The following is a 17,394-nucleotide window of genomic DNA, read 5'->3' on the forward strand; positions in this document are numbered from 1 at the left end:
AAAGAAGAAGGTATTGATCATGAGCTGCCACTGAGAGAAAAACAGCAGCTGAGCAAGGGAACTATATTTCAAATCTGCAATTACAAGCATATTCCTTTTTTACAATTTTAATAGATAAGTCTCTAATTCACCTTTAAGGCTTTATGTTGAAAGGGAGTCAACCAGCCACTTATTTTGTGCCTCCAATACTTCTGTAGGTAAATGAATACAAAGATAATTACTGTTTTTACATATCTTCCTGATTTGCAGGCAGTCAGAAGTGAAACTACAAAAACCGACAGCAAATTGTAAGGCAGTTTCTTAAACTCAGGGCTTTTAGTTTTTCTTGGCAGCAACAGTGTTCATGATTGGCATTTGATAAGGGCTTATGGTTATATGGTATTTTTCAATCACGTTTGCATGAAACTTTAGATTGAACAAATTTACTTTATAAAAAAAACCACCACTGTTTTCCACAATGCTAGTTAAAAAAAACCATAGGACATTTTTCAAGATTACAGCAGGCTGAATCTAATTAATGGTGTACAGGGTTTCCTATTGGCTTTTTCATTCTGCACAAGCAAACAACAAGGGTTCCTTTGTACGCGTTCCATAGTAAGAATCTATTGAAGCTGCCGCTATACTACGTAGTGCATTCAAAGGACTCGTCTCATCCTAGCACCTGAAATATAATTCAACTGAATAAACTCTTAAGAATTAAGTAAATGTGTTACTTGAATAAAAAGAGGAAAATGTGAGCGTTGACACCATTTAAAATGTCAGATCTATAAATATTATTAGCCCAATATATTTCATGTAAAGATGACTAAAACAAGAAAGGGGGACAACTGTCTTTTAATAAAGTTTGGAATTAAAAAGTCACTTAATAAAATTGTTTGTAGCTGTATCACATCAAAAAGTTTACATGCAGGTCATTTATTTCTATATTTTTCATAGAAAATGAAAAGCTGTTAAAATCCACAACGTTTGTCTGCTATGGCCAGTTTGGGTGCGTTCTTAAGGGGCTGCATGAAGCAAACTTAAGTTAACCAAAAAAAAACCCTTAAGTATCAAAAGAAACAAGTCAAAATATTCTCCAACTAATAACAATTAAAATATATATATTTATAATTCCAGGCCCTCAAAAGAAATCATGATAGTTTAAGAACAAAGTTTTGAGACATTATGAATGAGCCCAATTTCAGCATCTGCCATGAGATGCAATGGCGAAACTGGCATTAGAACCTAACAAATAAGTTTCCTTATGAGTATAGTAATCTTTATTTCCCTTCTGCAAAAAACAGAATTTAGGATTTCTTTGTAAAAAAAAAACCCCTATCTACTCTTTACTAACTTGGTTACACTCCAGTGATACCATGCATGTACCCTGTCGGCTGAAATTCTGCATATATTAAGGCCTATCGGACCCGTGTATGAACTTAGCACACAATTATGAAGCAGACAACAGCATCACGTGTGCCAACTTACTATTTTCCTCCACATATGTGCACAGCATTTCAGGATCATACTGGACAGGAACACTATGTAAAAAAGCCTAATTGTAGCCATTAGCCTCCCCAATGCCACAATGATTGCAGTGGACCTTGAAAGCAACACATGATCCCAAATCAATGGGATACCAAAGATTCTCCAACTTGTTATCAAAGATAAATTAACCCAATGCAATTTGGTTAGAATGCCAGTTTCTTCAAGAAACTGATATTTCAGACAAAAAATAGAAACATCCTCTTAAAATGAAAATTCAACTGCTTTGTCACCACCCTCTTAATTACTTTATATGAAGAAAAAAGGCATTGTTACAATGGCTCAAAACCGTTCTTGTAGTTATATGTAGAGTCAGTCAACAGGCTCCATTCAACTTCTAGCTAGCGAAGGTCTTTCCCATGTCTTCCTTCCCTTTGTATTTCCTCTTGCCATGTGTGAAGGGTATATACCTGTACTTTACCATATGCTGTAAACAAAAAGACATCAGTTTAGTTGCTGAACAGAACTGTTTGACAGATCTAATATTTCTATCAAAACACCATAATATGCACTTTAAGTCACAATACACAAAGTCCTTCAGTATAATCACTAATTTACAACTGATAAGATCTACAATGTTTGTTTAACTTCAACAACGTAAGATGCCATTTTCAGTCACAAGCTACACAAAAGATTTAAATGGCACTTTTTTCTGTATTATTTATTAGTATATATGATGCTGGACACTTTAAATGGGGTTGTTTGAGAGTTTGACCCTCGAACTTTACAAAAAAAGATACACAGTATAGAATGGTCAAGATGGTTAATCATTAAAGGATTAAACAGCATAAATGTATTAATATAAATCCCTTAGTCCTCACTTTACAACCATGAATCAAAATATACTACTACAAAATTCAGAATGAGACATTTTCAAAATCTTTATTTTTAATTTCCATTTACAAGCCAACAAGCTATAGAAAATGTATCAAAGCCAACCTGAATACTTTGCTGTGTTTGTCTTTTTAAAAATGCCAAGTTTTTCACAACACCCATCACCAATTTGATCCCAAGAGTCTGCTTTGCACATTATGCTGCAGAAATGCCATGGATGAATGGTGCATATTATCCATTATAAACACTAAATTTACTACTTCAGAAGATATGCTGATATATCTGAATCCTCTGAAGAATGAACATAAGGGGGCTAACAATTTGATATCTAGGTGTCTAAATGGATTTGATTTTCAGGAGTATTGAGCATTTATATTTCCAATTACAGTTTATGCTGAGAAGTGCCTACACTTAGATATTTAAGTTTAAAAATATTGGCCATACTATATATACACACAGATAAACATCCACAGTGATCATTTGGCTGACAACAGGGAAAGACACTCTTAAGCAGTGACATTTTATCATCTTCAAGAAGATTCAGTCCAATCTCAGCACATTACCTTGATTTGTCTCTTCATAGTGATACAGAATAGCATAATGAAGTACATCACAAGGATTGGCCAGAATACCGGAACGTTGAAAGCCTCAAAGAATGTACATACCATTGCAACAAGGATGCCTTTAGTAGCAGAATGCCTTAAAAATAAATTACATAATTAATCCCTTCCACACACTGGAAGTGACTTATTTAACACATTCATGTAAATGCTTTTTATTTTTAAGAGAATGGGCACATGTATCCACTCACCAGAATTTAAACTCTGGCAGCCTTCTAATGAAGGGTCGAAATTCCTCATTTTGTTTTGTGGGTAATGAAGGACCATCATCTGGATAAAAAAAGCAAAAAAATAAAAAATAAAAATCAATCTTTTAAGGTAAATTATCTCTTAATCAGTCTAGTAAATATTCTGTTCTTTCCTACTGTCACTATTATATACAAAGCCTATCTTCAGGATAGAATAGCTCCTTGCAAGAGTTCAAGTTTCCTATTCGTGTAAAATTGATCATGGAAGGACAAGTTGCTAATGCTTGATCAAATAATATTTGTTTTGAGAGTGATACCACGTTTGAACCCAGATCTCCAGAAAAGTCCAGACCATTATGCAATATCTAACCTAGTTCCAGCCTTCAAAAATATTTTTCACTCTGGAGAAGTAATTTTAAAATATCCTAAAACAGATACCATAAACAGACTGAAAGGTAAAATCTGAGGCTACATTAAAGCCCCAATGTGCATTTGGTTGGGAACAGATATGTTAACACATCTACATATGCCACCACTTATAAGCAATGTCAAGGAATAACCTGTAGGAGAAAAATCTATTTAATTCCCAATTACAATGTATTCATATAAACATTCAGTGTACATGCTGTGGTTTTGGACTCTAACAAATAACTGAAGTTATTCAAAAGCTTTAGTGGTCACGTAGTTGAAGTGCAGGGCTGGGAGTCAGGACTCTTGGATTCTATTCTCATCTGACATACTGGCTTTGGGATTTTAGGGCAATAACTTTTTACTTACATCTAAATGAGTTAAAGGAGATGTGTTTTTCAATTTAACTAATCTTACTTGATTACAAAACCCCACCCCCACCTTAAACTGTGTCTACACAGATGTTAATATCTTTTAGAGAGTGGGTCATGTGGTAGCCTACCACAACCAGTATAAAATAATGATGTATTTACACAGATGTTAAGAACTGTGTGTTTTCAGTTGAATTCAGCTCAGTTTTGCCTGTGTAGACAGGTCCTCTGTGCCTCTGTTTGAACCTCAAAAAAGGGTTCAAGTGAAGATAGATGAAACTGGTTAAGTGATTTGGAAAACTGTTTATGTTCAAAATTATAGTAATGAGAGTAATGTCCACTATACCTGAGTCTTCCATTAGAGAAGGATCTACCTTTGGCGACAAGAAAGCTATGAAGAGATTTAGGTGGTAGATTCCCAAAGCATACGTCACGATATACCAACCCTAGGAAAGAACAAAAACCAAAAAAAAAGTCAGACTGAAAACTTCATAAAAAATAGCTTCAAATAATTGTTTTACCTGTTTTTAGTTTCTTCCCCTAATTACTTTTTTATTTGCAAGTGACAAGTCTTCTAGACTCAGTTTTAAAACAGTTGATGTACAATGGGTAAAAGACACTCCACTTGCATGAAACCCAAGTATTTAGACTCTGTGTGAATAGGTAAAAACTACCCATGCTGATCTGATCCAATTGCCAACTGCCCTTTTTGTCCAGTGTTTCTTACTATAACAGAGTAAGCTAAAAATTTACTACGGAATGTTTCTAGCTACTTTCACCTACAGCTCTGTAAAAGAATGACTAAAGGAATTAAAGGGCATGTAAGCAAAGCAGGAAAAATCTGAAAGTGTAGTTAGGCTTGAAATTCAGTTTAGATTTTGTAAATTAAATTTTTATAAAGCGTAACAACAGTAAAGATTTTATGTTATTTAATTGCAAGATGACGCTTAGGATGTAGGGTGTAGTGAGACTTAAACTACTAACCAAAACACAACATTCAGTTTCTTTGTCCAAGTTCAGAGAAACACAAAAAGTACACAACCACAAGAATGATAATACTTTTGCAGTCCTTGCAGGTTTAAGAATCTATGGTGTTTAGTAATGGAAAAGGATATCTGCCACTTTAAAAATAATTATTTTTAAGCCAACTGTGTCCCTTTAAGGAAAATCTAATTTTTGATAAGATGCAGGCATAATGCATTTTGTCTAAGGAGAGGAATATTGAGAAATACATCATTAAAATAAGGAATTAAGGAAGTTACAATATAGCAGAGATCTGTTCCAGCAGCTTAAACTGGAGAGGGCAATTTGCAACAGACCATTTCCAGAAAAATTTGATAAGAAAATAAGTAAAATAAAGTCCCTTAAATCTTGTTGTTATAAGATCAAATATAATTGTCCTAGACTTCTATTTTAGGGTTCATGCAAAGTGTGTTAGTAACACAGTTACTTGCAGCAAATAAACTATACTGGGAACAATAGTCTAACAAGTCTCTGACAGCACATACAGTTATTTCTAGAAATAGCTGTCAGTTTGTATGACAACATATTAGAGAGGCAAGGTGGGTGAGGTAATATCAGCCCAAATTCTGTTGGTGAGAGAGACAAGCTTTGGAGCCACACAGAGCTGAAGAAGAATAATATGTGGCTCCAAAGCTTGTCTCTCTCACCAACAGAAACTGGTCCGATAAAAGATTGTACACCTCTACCACGCTATAACGCGGCCCAATATAACACGGGTTTGCATATAGCATGGTAGCAGCAAGGTTCTGGCGGTGCTTTAAAGGGTCCAGGGCTCTGGCTGCTGCGGGGAGCCCAGGGCCCTTTAAGTCACCGCTGGAGCCCTCCTGCTGCTACCCCGGGGCTGCAACAGCGGGGCTCGGACAGCGCTTTAAAGAGTCCAGGGCTCTGGCTGCTGCGGGAAGTCCAGGGCCCTTTAAATCACCGCTGATGCCCTGCTACCGCTACCCCAGGCTGAGGCAGTGGGGCTCCGCCGGCTATTTAAAAGGCCTGGGGTTCCCCGCGGCTGGAATCACGGGCTTTTTAAATCTCCACTGTAGCCCTGCCACCGCTACGCCAATATAACAGCGTTTCACATATAACGCAGTAGGGATTTTTGGCTCCTCACGACTGCGTTATATCGGGGTAGAGGTGTACCTCACCAACCTTCGTCTCTCTAATATCCTGGAACTGACATGGTTACAACTACACTGCATGCACACAAATGTTTAACACAAACGTTAAAGACATTTAAGGATTACATCACAATGCATGGATATCAGAGCGTAATCTCTTTCAACTGAAATTATTCAGATGTAATTTCTTGTCCTCCTTGAGGAAAAAAATAATAATTATTAAGCTCTAACATACAGATAACATTGCCACAACTCTTGATTCGCTGTCTTCCAAATTTTCCAAAGGCAGCAATACCAGAATAAATTGTATTGTATTCTTTAGATAGGCACTTGAACTTATTAGCCTTTGAATGATTCTAAGTTTACATGGTATATAAATTTGCAGAGTGCTGAGCACTATCAGCTCCTGTTGACCTCTATGTGCGTTGAGGGCACTGGTGCAGATCATCTCCGACGAGATACTTAGTACCTCCAATTCCTACAAAACTCAGTAAGAGTTTAGGACATTCCAGTTCAAATATTTCCCAGATTGCGCCCTAGGAGAGGAATACTAATGCATATGGGCTATATAGCTAATAGCAGCCAAATTTTATATATGAAAACCAGGGCTGGATCATCTGAAAGTTCTTTCAGGAAGGAAAGTACCCGAAGAAAATTCACATAAAAGTTCAAGTGCTCCAGCAGTTATGATGCTGTTATTCAATTTCACAGCCTCCTGCAATTACTTTTGGCACTGTTCTCAGGCTTACAAGTTTTAATCTTTAGAAGGTCAAGAACTCAAACAGGGACACTACTGAAGTTATCAGAAATATGTTACTCTTTGAATATCACCGGGCAACGAAAAAAGAATTGCACTCTTGCTTAGGGCAGCTTTGGGAATACTGGTTCTAAAGTGCTTAACTGAATTTTGCATTGGCATAAAATAGAGAAAACAGGTTAGTGGAGATGCAGTCTGCTGCTTGCCAGTGATAATGCAGAAATTCTTCATAGGTTCGGTACTAGGAGAGGAATGTTGGCACTTGAATGAGATGCAAAGGTTTAAACAGGAAGCTAAAATATGAATGACAGAGTTTTAAGAAGTTTATTACGCAGTTTCATTAGAACCTAACAGTGGCGCTTCCCACCTTCTCCTGCTACAAGACAAAACAGCCAACTTTAACCATCCCTTTCAAGACTGTGTTTCAGCCTAAAGTTTATTAATATGATGTAGCAGCTGAAATTACTATTGCTATTAATTGGAGGAAAAAAACAAGGCACTTTCACTTCACAAAAAGCATACCAAAGCTTTTCCTGGGGAAAAGAGGAGTAGCCAAAAAAAGATACGCATATATACTTGACTATTACTCCTTCATTACACTGAAAGTAGCCGGTTTAGGGATCTGCTTATTCTACCAAACTTGTTTCCATCTTGAAGTTATTATTTCATTACATGTCTATGCATGTAAACTTAAAATATTCTCACTTTGACCCATATGATTCAATATTTCTTAGCAAGTGTTTTAGTGAAATAGATTATTCAATCTAATAAAAAAGTATTCCTTTTAAAGTTACAATGTTATTCTAAACAACATGACAAATGCAATACATTTAGTTTTCCTACCTGTAGTAGATAAACTCTAATCATGTAGATAAAACTCAGACCCAGAGTTACAACCCATCGTACTGCTGTATATGGAGTAGATTTGTCTAACCAGGATTGGTAGATCTAGAAGGAAATGTAAAATGTTTTATACACAAATATGGTTTATTATAGAGTAATCTAAATAAGTGTCAGAAAGACCACAAGTTTTAAGGGACATTTTTTGGTTAAATATCATAGTTTAAAAGATTAAAAACATTTTTTAAGATTCAGGTTTACTTGGCACTATTTAGACTGGTTACTTGCTTACATTTTACTCAGTTAGGTCACACTTTGCTAATAAATTTCACTTTCATTTCTAGTCACTCAATTTCTGGCTCTTCAGCACTAGTATAACTGGCTGCCAGTTTAAGTTGTAACTAGAGAAACTGATCTTTTTTTTTCAGTTTCATAAATAAGTTTCCATTAATGTTATGTTTAAATCTTCTGTTTACAAAATCAGATTTTGAGCCCGAGTTACCCAGAGGGCAAAAAAGATTTTTTTATGGCTCTTGGAAAGCTTATGTTCTAAGTGTTTTAAAAACCATTAGCAAATGTGTGTGTCTAACTTTGAACATCTTAAAGCGAGCAAATGTTTAGAAAGTGCTGAAAACCACCAATAAAAGGGGAAAAAAATCAGGCTTCTTCAAGGTGTTCTTCCAAAAATTTGTGCATCCAAAAATCACGTCACTTTTAAAAATTTGTCTAATCTACATAAGTACTCATGGTTTAGTAATACGTAAAGTTTTAGCTTTTAATAGCAAACAGTAATTGCTTGAATTAATTATGGTTACATGAAGCTTTCTGTCTATTCATCTGAGAGCAACTAGCACGCTGAGGGCATTAATGCAGTAATATTCATACATACTGTTAAACATTCAAACAGTGATAGAGACATTAATTAAATTATGTCTTTGTCATCATGGTTATGAGACCATCCATTTCTAAAAAGCAAAAAGCATTTTCCTTAAAATGAGTTTGAAGTACTCAGTAACTTAATTATTCCTTTTACTGCAACTAAAGGCCACAAGTTAAAAAAAAAAAAAATTGTACAAATCCAGTGATATAAAAACCAACCTGTCCAAGTCTTGTGAAAAATCTATACACAACAGAAGGTTTGCCATGAACAGACTCTCCAATACTGTCCCCTTCGGACATTGTTGCTGTGAAAACAAGACATTTATACAGAAAACATATTAAAAATGATAACTTAATATAGTGAAACTTTAAGATACTTTACATGCATCAGCATTCAGGCGTGTGATTTCGTATCTTGCTTATCTGATATCTTGTTTGAAACAAAAAGGTATCTTCTGTGAAACATTTTTAAAGACAGGACATTCATTCATTGTATTTCAGGGGAAGTATCAAGGAAGGAAAGAGTTAAATATTTTACAAAGGGAGGGAGAGGATCCAAGACATTTTTAGGAAAAATTACAAACAGTAACTAAGGCAAGAGATCAAAGTGATATTCTCACCTTGATATGCCAGAAATCAGAGTAATAATCTGGAAATGATGTATTGTGATACTACCCTTCTCCACCCCCCCCCTTTAGTCTTTAAAGGTAAACTGCAAAACCAAAATTTAAGAAACCTATTTAAGATCCCCCCTCCTTCCAAAATTAGTGACTACATATTTAGATAAACTCAATTCTGGCTTCTGTACTTCGGGTTCCATCCAAGAGCTGGCATCATAAGCACCTAAACTGAAACATTTTCCTGCACCATTTGAAGCATTTGATGTTGTCTGTCATATCTTTGCCAAAATGAACATCTCATATTGCCTTACTCCCTCTCACATGGTAAAAGACAGGACCCAGAACTCAGGTGAAAAACAATATTAATAAATGCACTACTTTTGGATTTAGGATTCTCCTCCACTCCTCCAGTTAACAAACAAACAAGCTCCGCATTTTGCGAACAAAATCATATGGAATCTGAGCAGCAGATGTGCCACATCACCAAAGGTAATACCTCACACTTCCTGGATTCCCATCTCTGAGCAGGACTATGTTGCTCTATGGGATAATGGGAGCAATTTCAGCTCTATAGTAATTAACATTTAGAGACTGTTTTTCAGCTGAAGATCTTAAAGCAATACAGATGGGTGAAATATTAGGAAACCCCAAGGAATATTACTAGTAAATTGTATTAAATGCTGCATTATAGTGACAAATAGATGGAAGGAAGCTCTTGGTCCTAATGACAATCTGGAGATTTATAAAATGTTATAACTCTAAATTTCTCTCTGGGCACACGGTAAAAATCTGAAATTATGTATTATCCCTCTTTTACATGGGAACAATAATTAGTAACGGGAAGGAGTCCCTGTACAATATCAGAAGTAAGAGGATTGATAGTGACAATCCAGAACTCCAGCCCCAGCTCGATCCTAGGTATACCAAAGAAAGTCTCCTAAAATTTGACAATACAAAAGTGTCCTTTTAATATCCAGGGCCAATGAGAGGAAATCAATTTTTCTCTTCAGTTAACTCTGCAGGGTGGGAAGAGGAAATATCATTATAGGAACTGAATGCTATTATTCATAACTTCCTCTATTACTACTACTTTATTATTAGTTTTGAAACTTTTTCAAACCTAGTGAATCTAAAGCAGAACCAGAATGGCTACAACAATGGAAATATTTCATTATGGAAGAAATGTTTCCTTTCTGTCAATGATACCAATATTCATTTGAGTATCTTTAATGTTCTCATTATGTGCTTCTACTCAATCATGAATGGGGACATGGAAAATCAGATCTGCAATAGGATCTAAAACCCCAATCCTGCACACAGTTACACACACTAGGGCCATGTCAACACTAACTTTTCTGTCAGCCAGGGTGGATAATAATCAATGTTTTTTTTGATAAAATGCTTTTTGAGGGAAAAAACTATATAAAGATAGTTTTAATTAAGATACATTCTAGCTCAAAGATATCTCATCATGGAATAGGGATTATAAATTCTAATTCTATAGTATAAGACAATATATTCATGTAATTGTTAAGAAAAGTTTGGTAAATGAGTTCCAATAGTTCATGGATTAGGGACCCAATTTTATGGGGTTCCACGGGTTTCTGTATAGATTATTTAGGTTAATTTTTCTATCTACCCAATGGGACTCAGTGCTCAGTCTAGAAGATACCATCAGAGATGCTTAGTTTTTCAGTTCTCAAACAGTGGATTTGTGTCTCCAGCAAAAATGTTTTTAAATAAATAAATATATAGAGGTGAGAAATAATAGACCTCGACCCTATTGTCCATCTGCAAATTTGTGTACATAGAGTCAATCCCTTATCTCTCTCTAAAAGTGCAAAGTTTCAAAAAGTTCAATGAATAGAAGATTGTTGAGGGTGGAATAGATCTGGACAAGGAGAAGTCTGGAGCTAAACGGGAGAAGAGAGGGATAGGCAGTAGAAACAAAAGTGAAACTGTTTGAACAGCATATTCCAGAAGTCTTGAGGTCTTCCTGAGTGGTCTTCATTGATCTGTGATCTAACATACCAGTCATATTCTCTCACTAGAAAGGAAAACCTATAATGGTAGCAGGCCATAAAAGAGACCCAGTTTTGGAATAAGAACCATTCAAGAAATACATGTTTGCTGATGATGTTTTAAAAACAGTCACACCAGTGAACTGGTAAGCACTTGGATTCAGAGACTGTTGAAGAGATAATCTCACTTTTAACAGCAGTAGCTTCTTCTGCCAGTGTAGGAAAATATCTTCCTTTAGACCAGGGGTCAGCAACCTCTGGCACACAGCTCACCAGGGTAAGCACCCTGGCGGGCCGGGTCAGTTTGTTTACTTGCCGCGTCGGCAGATTCGGCGATTGCGGCTCCCACTGGCCGCAGTTAATCGTACCAAGCCAAATGGGGACGGTGGGAAGCCGTGGCCAGCATATCTCTCGCCCGCGCCGCTTCCCGCAGCCCCCATTGGCCTGGGACGGCGAACTGCAGACAATGGAAGCTGCGATCAGCCAAACCTGCAGATGCGGCAAGTAAACAAACAGGCCTGGCCGCGTGCCAAAGGTTGCTAACCCCTGGTTTAGACCAATTAATTCCAAAATGAGAAATCCTTTGGGACCCAAAAAAGCATGAAAGCTTGTTTTTCTTTTCCAGGTTATGAAGAAACAGGAAAATGAAGGTGAAGATGACTGCGTTAGCTGCAGAAGCCAATATTTTAAGTTTCTCATGTTGACCTGGCTAACATAGTCGATATAATTTGTTTGTTTTTTTAATATTTCATTTAACTATTTTAGTTAAAAACAATTTTAACAAAAACAAACCTGATTTTAAAAAACTTGAATGTTTAACGAAATTAAAAAATTCATATGCTTGTTTTGTTAAAATATTATGTTTGCTGTTGAAGAAAAAAATCCAGAATACAAAATGTTGTTGTTTTAGTTAAATAAAACAATGTATATGTCTGTCTGGTGATGTTCTCTTCCTAATACAACATAGCAAGAAAATCCTCCAAATATTAAATGATTAACCTGTTGAATTGGAGATAGGTGACCTCCCAATGACTTCATAAATAGCTGCTTCAAATCTCTTTGGTAAATGAAATAACCAAACATTCATTTTCTGATATAGCTGTAAAACTAATCTGAATTTTTTTCTAAATAAATTACTTAAATTTATAGTGTGTACTTCTAAAAATGAAACCTACATCTCTGAGTTGTGAAGAATATGCATTAAAGTTATACCAACAAGAATGCACTTTTATGTAGAAATCCATGATTAAATCGAGTCTTCCTGACTAGTGATTTAAATCATGATTTAAATATATTTGATTTAAATCAAATCCACCCTGATGTCAGCAAAACTTGTATCACTCAGGTGCGTGAAAAAACACCTCCTTGAGCAACACAAATTTTGTCAGCATAAGCACTTGTGTGCACAGCGCAACGTCCACGGGAGATGCTCTCACACCAACATAGCTATTGCTATTCCTTGAGCTGGTTTTATTATATTCACAGGAGAGCCCTCTCCTGTTGGCATAACACAGCTACACGAGTGCTCTTACAGTGGCATAGCTGTATTGGTATAGCTGTGCCACAATAAGCTTGTAAGTGTAGACATGGCCTAGTAGTTCCGTTGAAATTAATGGGACCACTTATGCATGAAGTTAAAGACACCTAGTTCTTGCAGGACTGGGGATTTCTTTTGCATTCTGTTCTGCAATATGGGTAGTAAAAAACTTCACATCTGATTAAGAGGTGATTATTATTCAATTTACAAAAAGAAAAGTGCTAGGATGAACATCTGATTAAAATATAAATTATTATTCCAGGGATAATCAGAATGTCTATAGTGTCACTGAAGTTTTTTTAGCACATTAATAGTTTTAAAACCAAATAAAGTATATTTTCCTAATTCATGTTGTTATGAACCTCTCTCAATGCATTTTAAACAGCATAGGTTTGAAATACGTAACATAATATTCCTTGTATGTGTTACAATGTTTAATAAAGATACAAGCAGCGATATTTCAAAACTTACAGAACTTTAGTGGTTAAAACTACAGTTTCTACACACAATATTTTAAAATTCTGCACATTTTATTTGTCAAATAAATGTGGAGGCTCCAAGATGGCATTGGGGAACACAGGTCACCGACAGCACAGAGGTGGGAGATCACTGTGCAGCTCCCCACTGGGACACAGACTCAGCAGTGAGGCTGCACCCAACCCTGACAGCACAAGGACTGGGCCTGCCCCAGAAACACCCCATGGCCCTGCCCCTCCGTGCCAGGTGCACCAGGTGTGGGTAGGTAGGCTCAGCAAGGCAGGATCCAAGTGTGGAGAAGCTTACTGTGGGGGGATCCAGGTGTGCGCTGAGAGGGTTCTGTGCGGGGCAATCTTGGTGCAGGTGGCTCAGCAGGGATCCAGGTGCAGGGGGATGGAATCTGGATGCACAGGGGATTGTTGGGATGTTGTGTGCAATGATAATGGGACTTGGCATGGGGGTCCAGGTGAAGGTGCTTGGGGCTCAGTGGGGGAGGAAGAAGAGGAAGAACAGAGCTCAGCAGGTGAGTCTGGGCATCAGGGGTCCAAATGCTGGGAGAGTGGGGATCCATGTGCAGCTGGTTGGGGTGGGGATCTGGCTGGTGCAGGAGGACTGGGGCTCATCAAGGGGGTTCTGAGCATGGGGCATGAGGCTCAGTGGGAGGGTCTGGGTATGAGGGGGTCTGGATGCATGGGGGCTGGGCAGATAGGGGAGCAGCTCTCTGTACAGGGATCCCTCCCCCTGCAGCTCAGGAGCGATGGGTGCAGAAAGTGGGGGAGTTTGCAGAGCTTCCCGCAGCGAGTGTGTGTGGGGATGAATCTGGGGGTTGGTCTGACCTGGCCCCAGATGCCATCCAAGGGAAGAGGAACTCCCGTCCTCCCCAACCCAGCCAGCACTAGCAGTTGACCCTGGTGCAGGGTAGGAGCCATGAGCTGGGTCTTCTCCAGTCCCGCCCACATCCCACAGTGCTTTACGTCTCTGACAGCTGCCCTGGGCACCTGAAATACACTGCTGGCGAAGACTGCATGACTGCCTCTTGTGGCTTCCCTTTGCTTCACCATCAGGAAGTCATTTTTCTGCTAGGAAGCAAAGAAGTCTGCGGGGGACATAAATTTTGCATATGCACAGTACTGTGGAATTCCCCCAGGACTAAGTATCGCAAGAAGTGTGTCTTGTGAAATTTGCTTTGAAAAGGATTCACAATTACAGACCTAATTCTGATCTCTCATCTGAGAACTGGAAATAAGGCTTAATTTTGATAACACGCCATTCTAACAAGAGCATAAAATTCCTCTCTTACTTACATTATCAAAATCCAGCACTGTAAATAAATCAGTAGCCAGGGAGCAGACTGAAACTAGCCTAATCAACTTAATAGAGTTCAGAGTTTTAAACAGAGTGCTACCAACAAGAAATATGGCTCTATAAAATTATTGTTCTGCCTGAAAAATATATTAACCTTACACACTCATGAGCTATAAGAAGTTACGTTTTCTGGTTTACTAGGTGAGCTTTATCCATCCCTGAATTCTGAAAAAGCAGGGTCTCTTCCTTGTTTATTTTATTTTATGTGTAATGAAGACGTTTCATTCATCTATTCCAATAGCATGCACAGTGTAAATAGGCCAGAACTCTCTGAACATTAAGAAATTTTTCTGACTTAACGACAAAACTAGCAAATAAGGAGAACTGAAGAGAAGGATGCAGTTCCCTGTGCTTGCAGAAGAACATACTTTCATGAGGAATAGCCTAAGATGTTCTGTTAGACAGGCCAGTGGACAGCCAAAGGAATAAGGCAGCCCAGTTGGTCCCAAGTTTTTTAAAACATCGCAGCTTACTTCTGCTTCCCACAAAGTGCAAGTTTTCCTTTTACAACAGATTTGGTTCCTACCCTTCTACCTCATGCACAAATACATTCCCAGCCAAATAAAAGCAGCAGCTCTATGATACCTCTGCAGCCTCACTGTCATGAAATAAACAAACCTCCACCGGGTGTTCGTTAGTTAAATCTTGACACTAATTAAAGGAGGCAACGCAGCAGAGAGGGGGGTCCGTAAAGATAAGTAAACAACGCGAACGCTCATTTGAAGCAGAGGTCAAGGAGCAGGAGCCCCCGAACTGTGACTAGAACCGGCCCCCGTGGGCAGCGGGAGAAGAATCACCGACCCGGCTCTAGGGGGGGCGCACAGGGTGAGGACCCCGAGGCTCCCCGGCCCGGAGCAAGGAGCGCCTCCCCTACCCCCATGCACAGAGTAACGCCTCCCGTGCGGAGGGAGCAGCGTGCTCCTTTCCAGTCACACCCCGAGGCCGTTCCCCCCGGCACCTCTCCTAACGCGCCCGCTCCCGGCTGTCCCAGCGCCCTGTGCGAGAATCCCCGCCCCGGGGGACACCTCACCACCCCCGGCACCGCGGCCGCTGTCGGGGGCCCAGGCCGCATCCAGCCGCTGCCCGGCACGGGACCCCGCTCCCACCTCTGTCCCAAGGGAGGGGGAATCCACTACTCACGGGTGCCGGAGCCGCCGCCGCAGCCGGTGCCAGGTGTCTCCTTCCGCCTTCCCCCCCCACCCTCCGCCACAGCATCCAATATGGCGGAGGAGTCAAAGCCAACTGCTTCCGCTTCCGGGGCAAGGCGGGGGGGCGTGGCTCGCTCCGAAAGGAGGGGCTGCTGGCGAGGGCCCCAGTGGGGATGTGCAGGGCTTGAGGAGTAGGAGTGTTGGGAGGTGGGATTGCAGAGTGGTGGGTATGAGGCACTGGGGTTACAGTCTCTAGGCATTGGGCTCTAGTATTAGGGGGAGGGGTGTCTGGTGGGAGGAGGCACTGAACAAGGATGAGATGGAATTAGCAAGAAGTGGGTTGAGTCTGGAGGGGTCAGTCCCGAGCCCCTGTTCCCTGGGAACATCCAGCAAACGAGCAACGTTCAGGATTAAAAATGGTGATTAAATCCTACGTGCTATGCTATCCGCTTTGTGATCTGAGGCATGCTCTTCATGCATCTGAGATTCTGGGTAAAGTAAATCTAGGCACCAAGTTATTTACCTATTCCATTCTTCCAAACTATACCGTTTTGCTACCTAAAAGTGCAGTTGTAATATGGCTTGAAATATGGCATTTGCAGAGTTTCCCTATTTGTCACCTCTCAGTTTGAGATCACATTTGCTCAGTTTACAAATATAAAAAGATGGATTTTTTTTCTAACTGTAAGACCGGCAAACTCAACAAGGGATCCAAATATCAAACAGGGATTATTTCTTTGTATGCATTATTACCAGTAATAAATATTCTGTGGGACAAAATTTCCCCCTCACATTTGTAACAGAGGAAGCATTTGGAACTACTGTTGCAGTTTAGGCCCAGATCCTGCAGCTGTCTCTGTGCAGTGCAAGAGTCCACCTGCGTGAATCAGGTTTTAGTGATGGGGCCTTAGTTAATAGTGTAGGTAATTCAGTAGCCTGAATAGAATTCAGTTTCCTCTCCCATAGCTGCTTTATCTTTGCAAGGCTAACAGGACAAAAAATTACTCACTATTGTCACTCAAATGAGTAGATCCGACTCAATCTGCAGTGACCAGAACTCCTGAGTAAGAAAATGAAAAATTTTATATCATCACTTCTTGGAGTAGTACTATGCTATGAAGTTTTACTATGACCTTATGAAAATGTCTATTTGAATCTGCCTCTTGAACTGAAATATTGCACTACTGTGTATTCTACATTTCTGAGCTTGAAATAAAACCACAATAAATTTGCCCTTTTAAAGGAAAACTAGAGTGATCAGTTCCAACACCTTGGATAGCTATATAAATATTTATTAGACAAGAATATATCAAAATTACTTTTCTTTAGAAATAATTACCATTCTTTCCTTGGCTTTATAGCTCTGATATTAATGACTCCTAAAAAGATTGAATAAAACTTTTCTTCCTGACTGGTTTTGAAGGATTCTGAATGCAAAATGTTGGTCACTTTGTGACTACGTGGATTCTTCCAGGTTTCAGGAATCCTCTCAAATACCCCATGGCCAAAAAAGTCACCCAAGTAGTAGTGTGTTGATGCAGTCTCTGGATTCTAGCACTATTTTTGTTTCACCTCAGAAATAAAATACAAGATTTCACATAGATATTTTTTAAAATATTCATAAAAAGTTAAGTGGCATAAAATTCATTAAATTATATTTAAGTATTTTT

The 17,394-nt window shown here is 38.8% G+C and overlaps 2 protein-coding genes across 2 annotated transcripts in view; one reads left to right on the forward strand and one right to left on the reverse strand.

Annotated features, from left to right (window-relative positions):
- Nucleotides 1-815: 815 nt before the first annotated feature.
- Nucleotides 816-15,802, reverse strand: RER1 (retention in endoplasmic reticulum sorting receptor 1). Its single transcript, XM_050931739.1, has 7 exons — nucleotides 15,717-15,802; nucleotides 8,776-8,861; nucleotides 7,681-7,785; nucleotides 4,292-4,391; nucleotides 3,170-3,248; nucleotides 2,922-3,057; nucleotides 816-1,951 (listed from the first exon to the last, which is right to left on the reverse strand). The coding sequence occupies exons 2-7, from the start codon at nucleotides 8,854-8,856 to the stop codon at nucleotides 1,862-1,864; spliced, it is 591 nt and encodes a 196-aa protein (XP_050787696.1). The 5' UTR covers nucleotides 8,857-8,861; nucleotides 15,717-15,802; the 3' UTR covers nucleotides 816-1,861.
- Nucleotides 15,803-16,069: 267 nt separating this feature from the next.
- Nucleotides 16,070-17,394, forward strand: part of MORN1 (MORN repeat containing 1) — a 116,314-nt gene continuing 114,989 nt past the window's right edge. Inside the window, exon 1 of the mRNA XM_050931717.1 lies at nucleotides 16,070-16,216. Within this exon, the coding sequence (XP_050787674.1) occupies nucleotides 16,141-16,216 (76 nt within the window). The 5' untranslated portion in view covers nucleotides 16,070-16,140. The remainder of the gene's footprint in view (nucleotides 16,217-17,394) is intronic.

This window comes from Gopherus flavomarginatus, chromosome 21 (assembly GCF_025201925.1).
Source record: "Gopherus flavomarginatus isolate rGopFla2 chromosome 21, rGopFla2.mat.asm, whole genome shotgun sequence".
NCBI classification, from domain to species: Eukaryota; Metazoa; Chordata; order Testudines; family Testudinidae; genus Gopherus; species Gopherus flavomarginatus.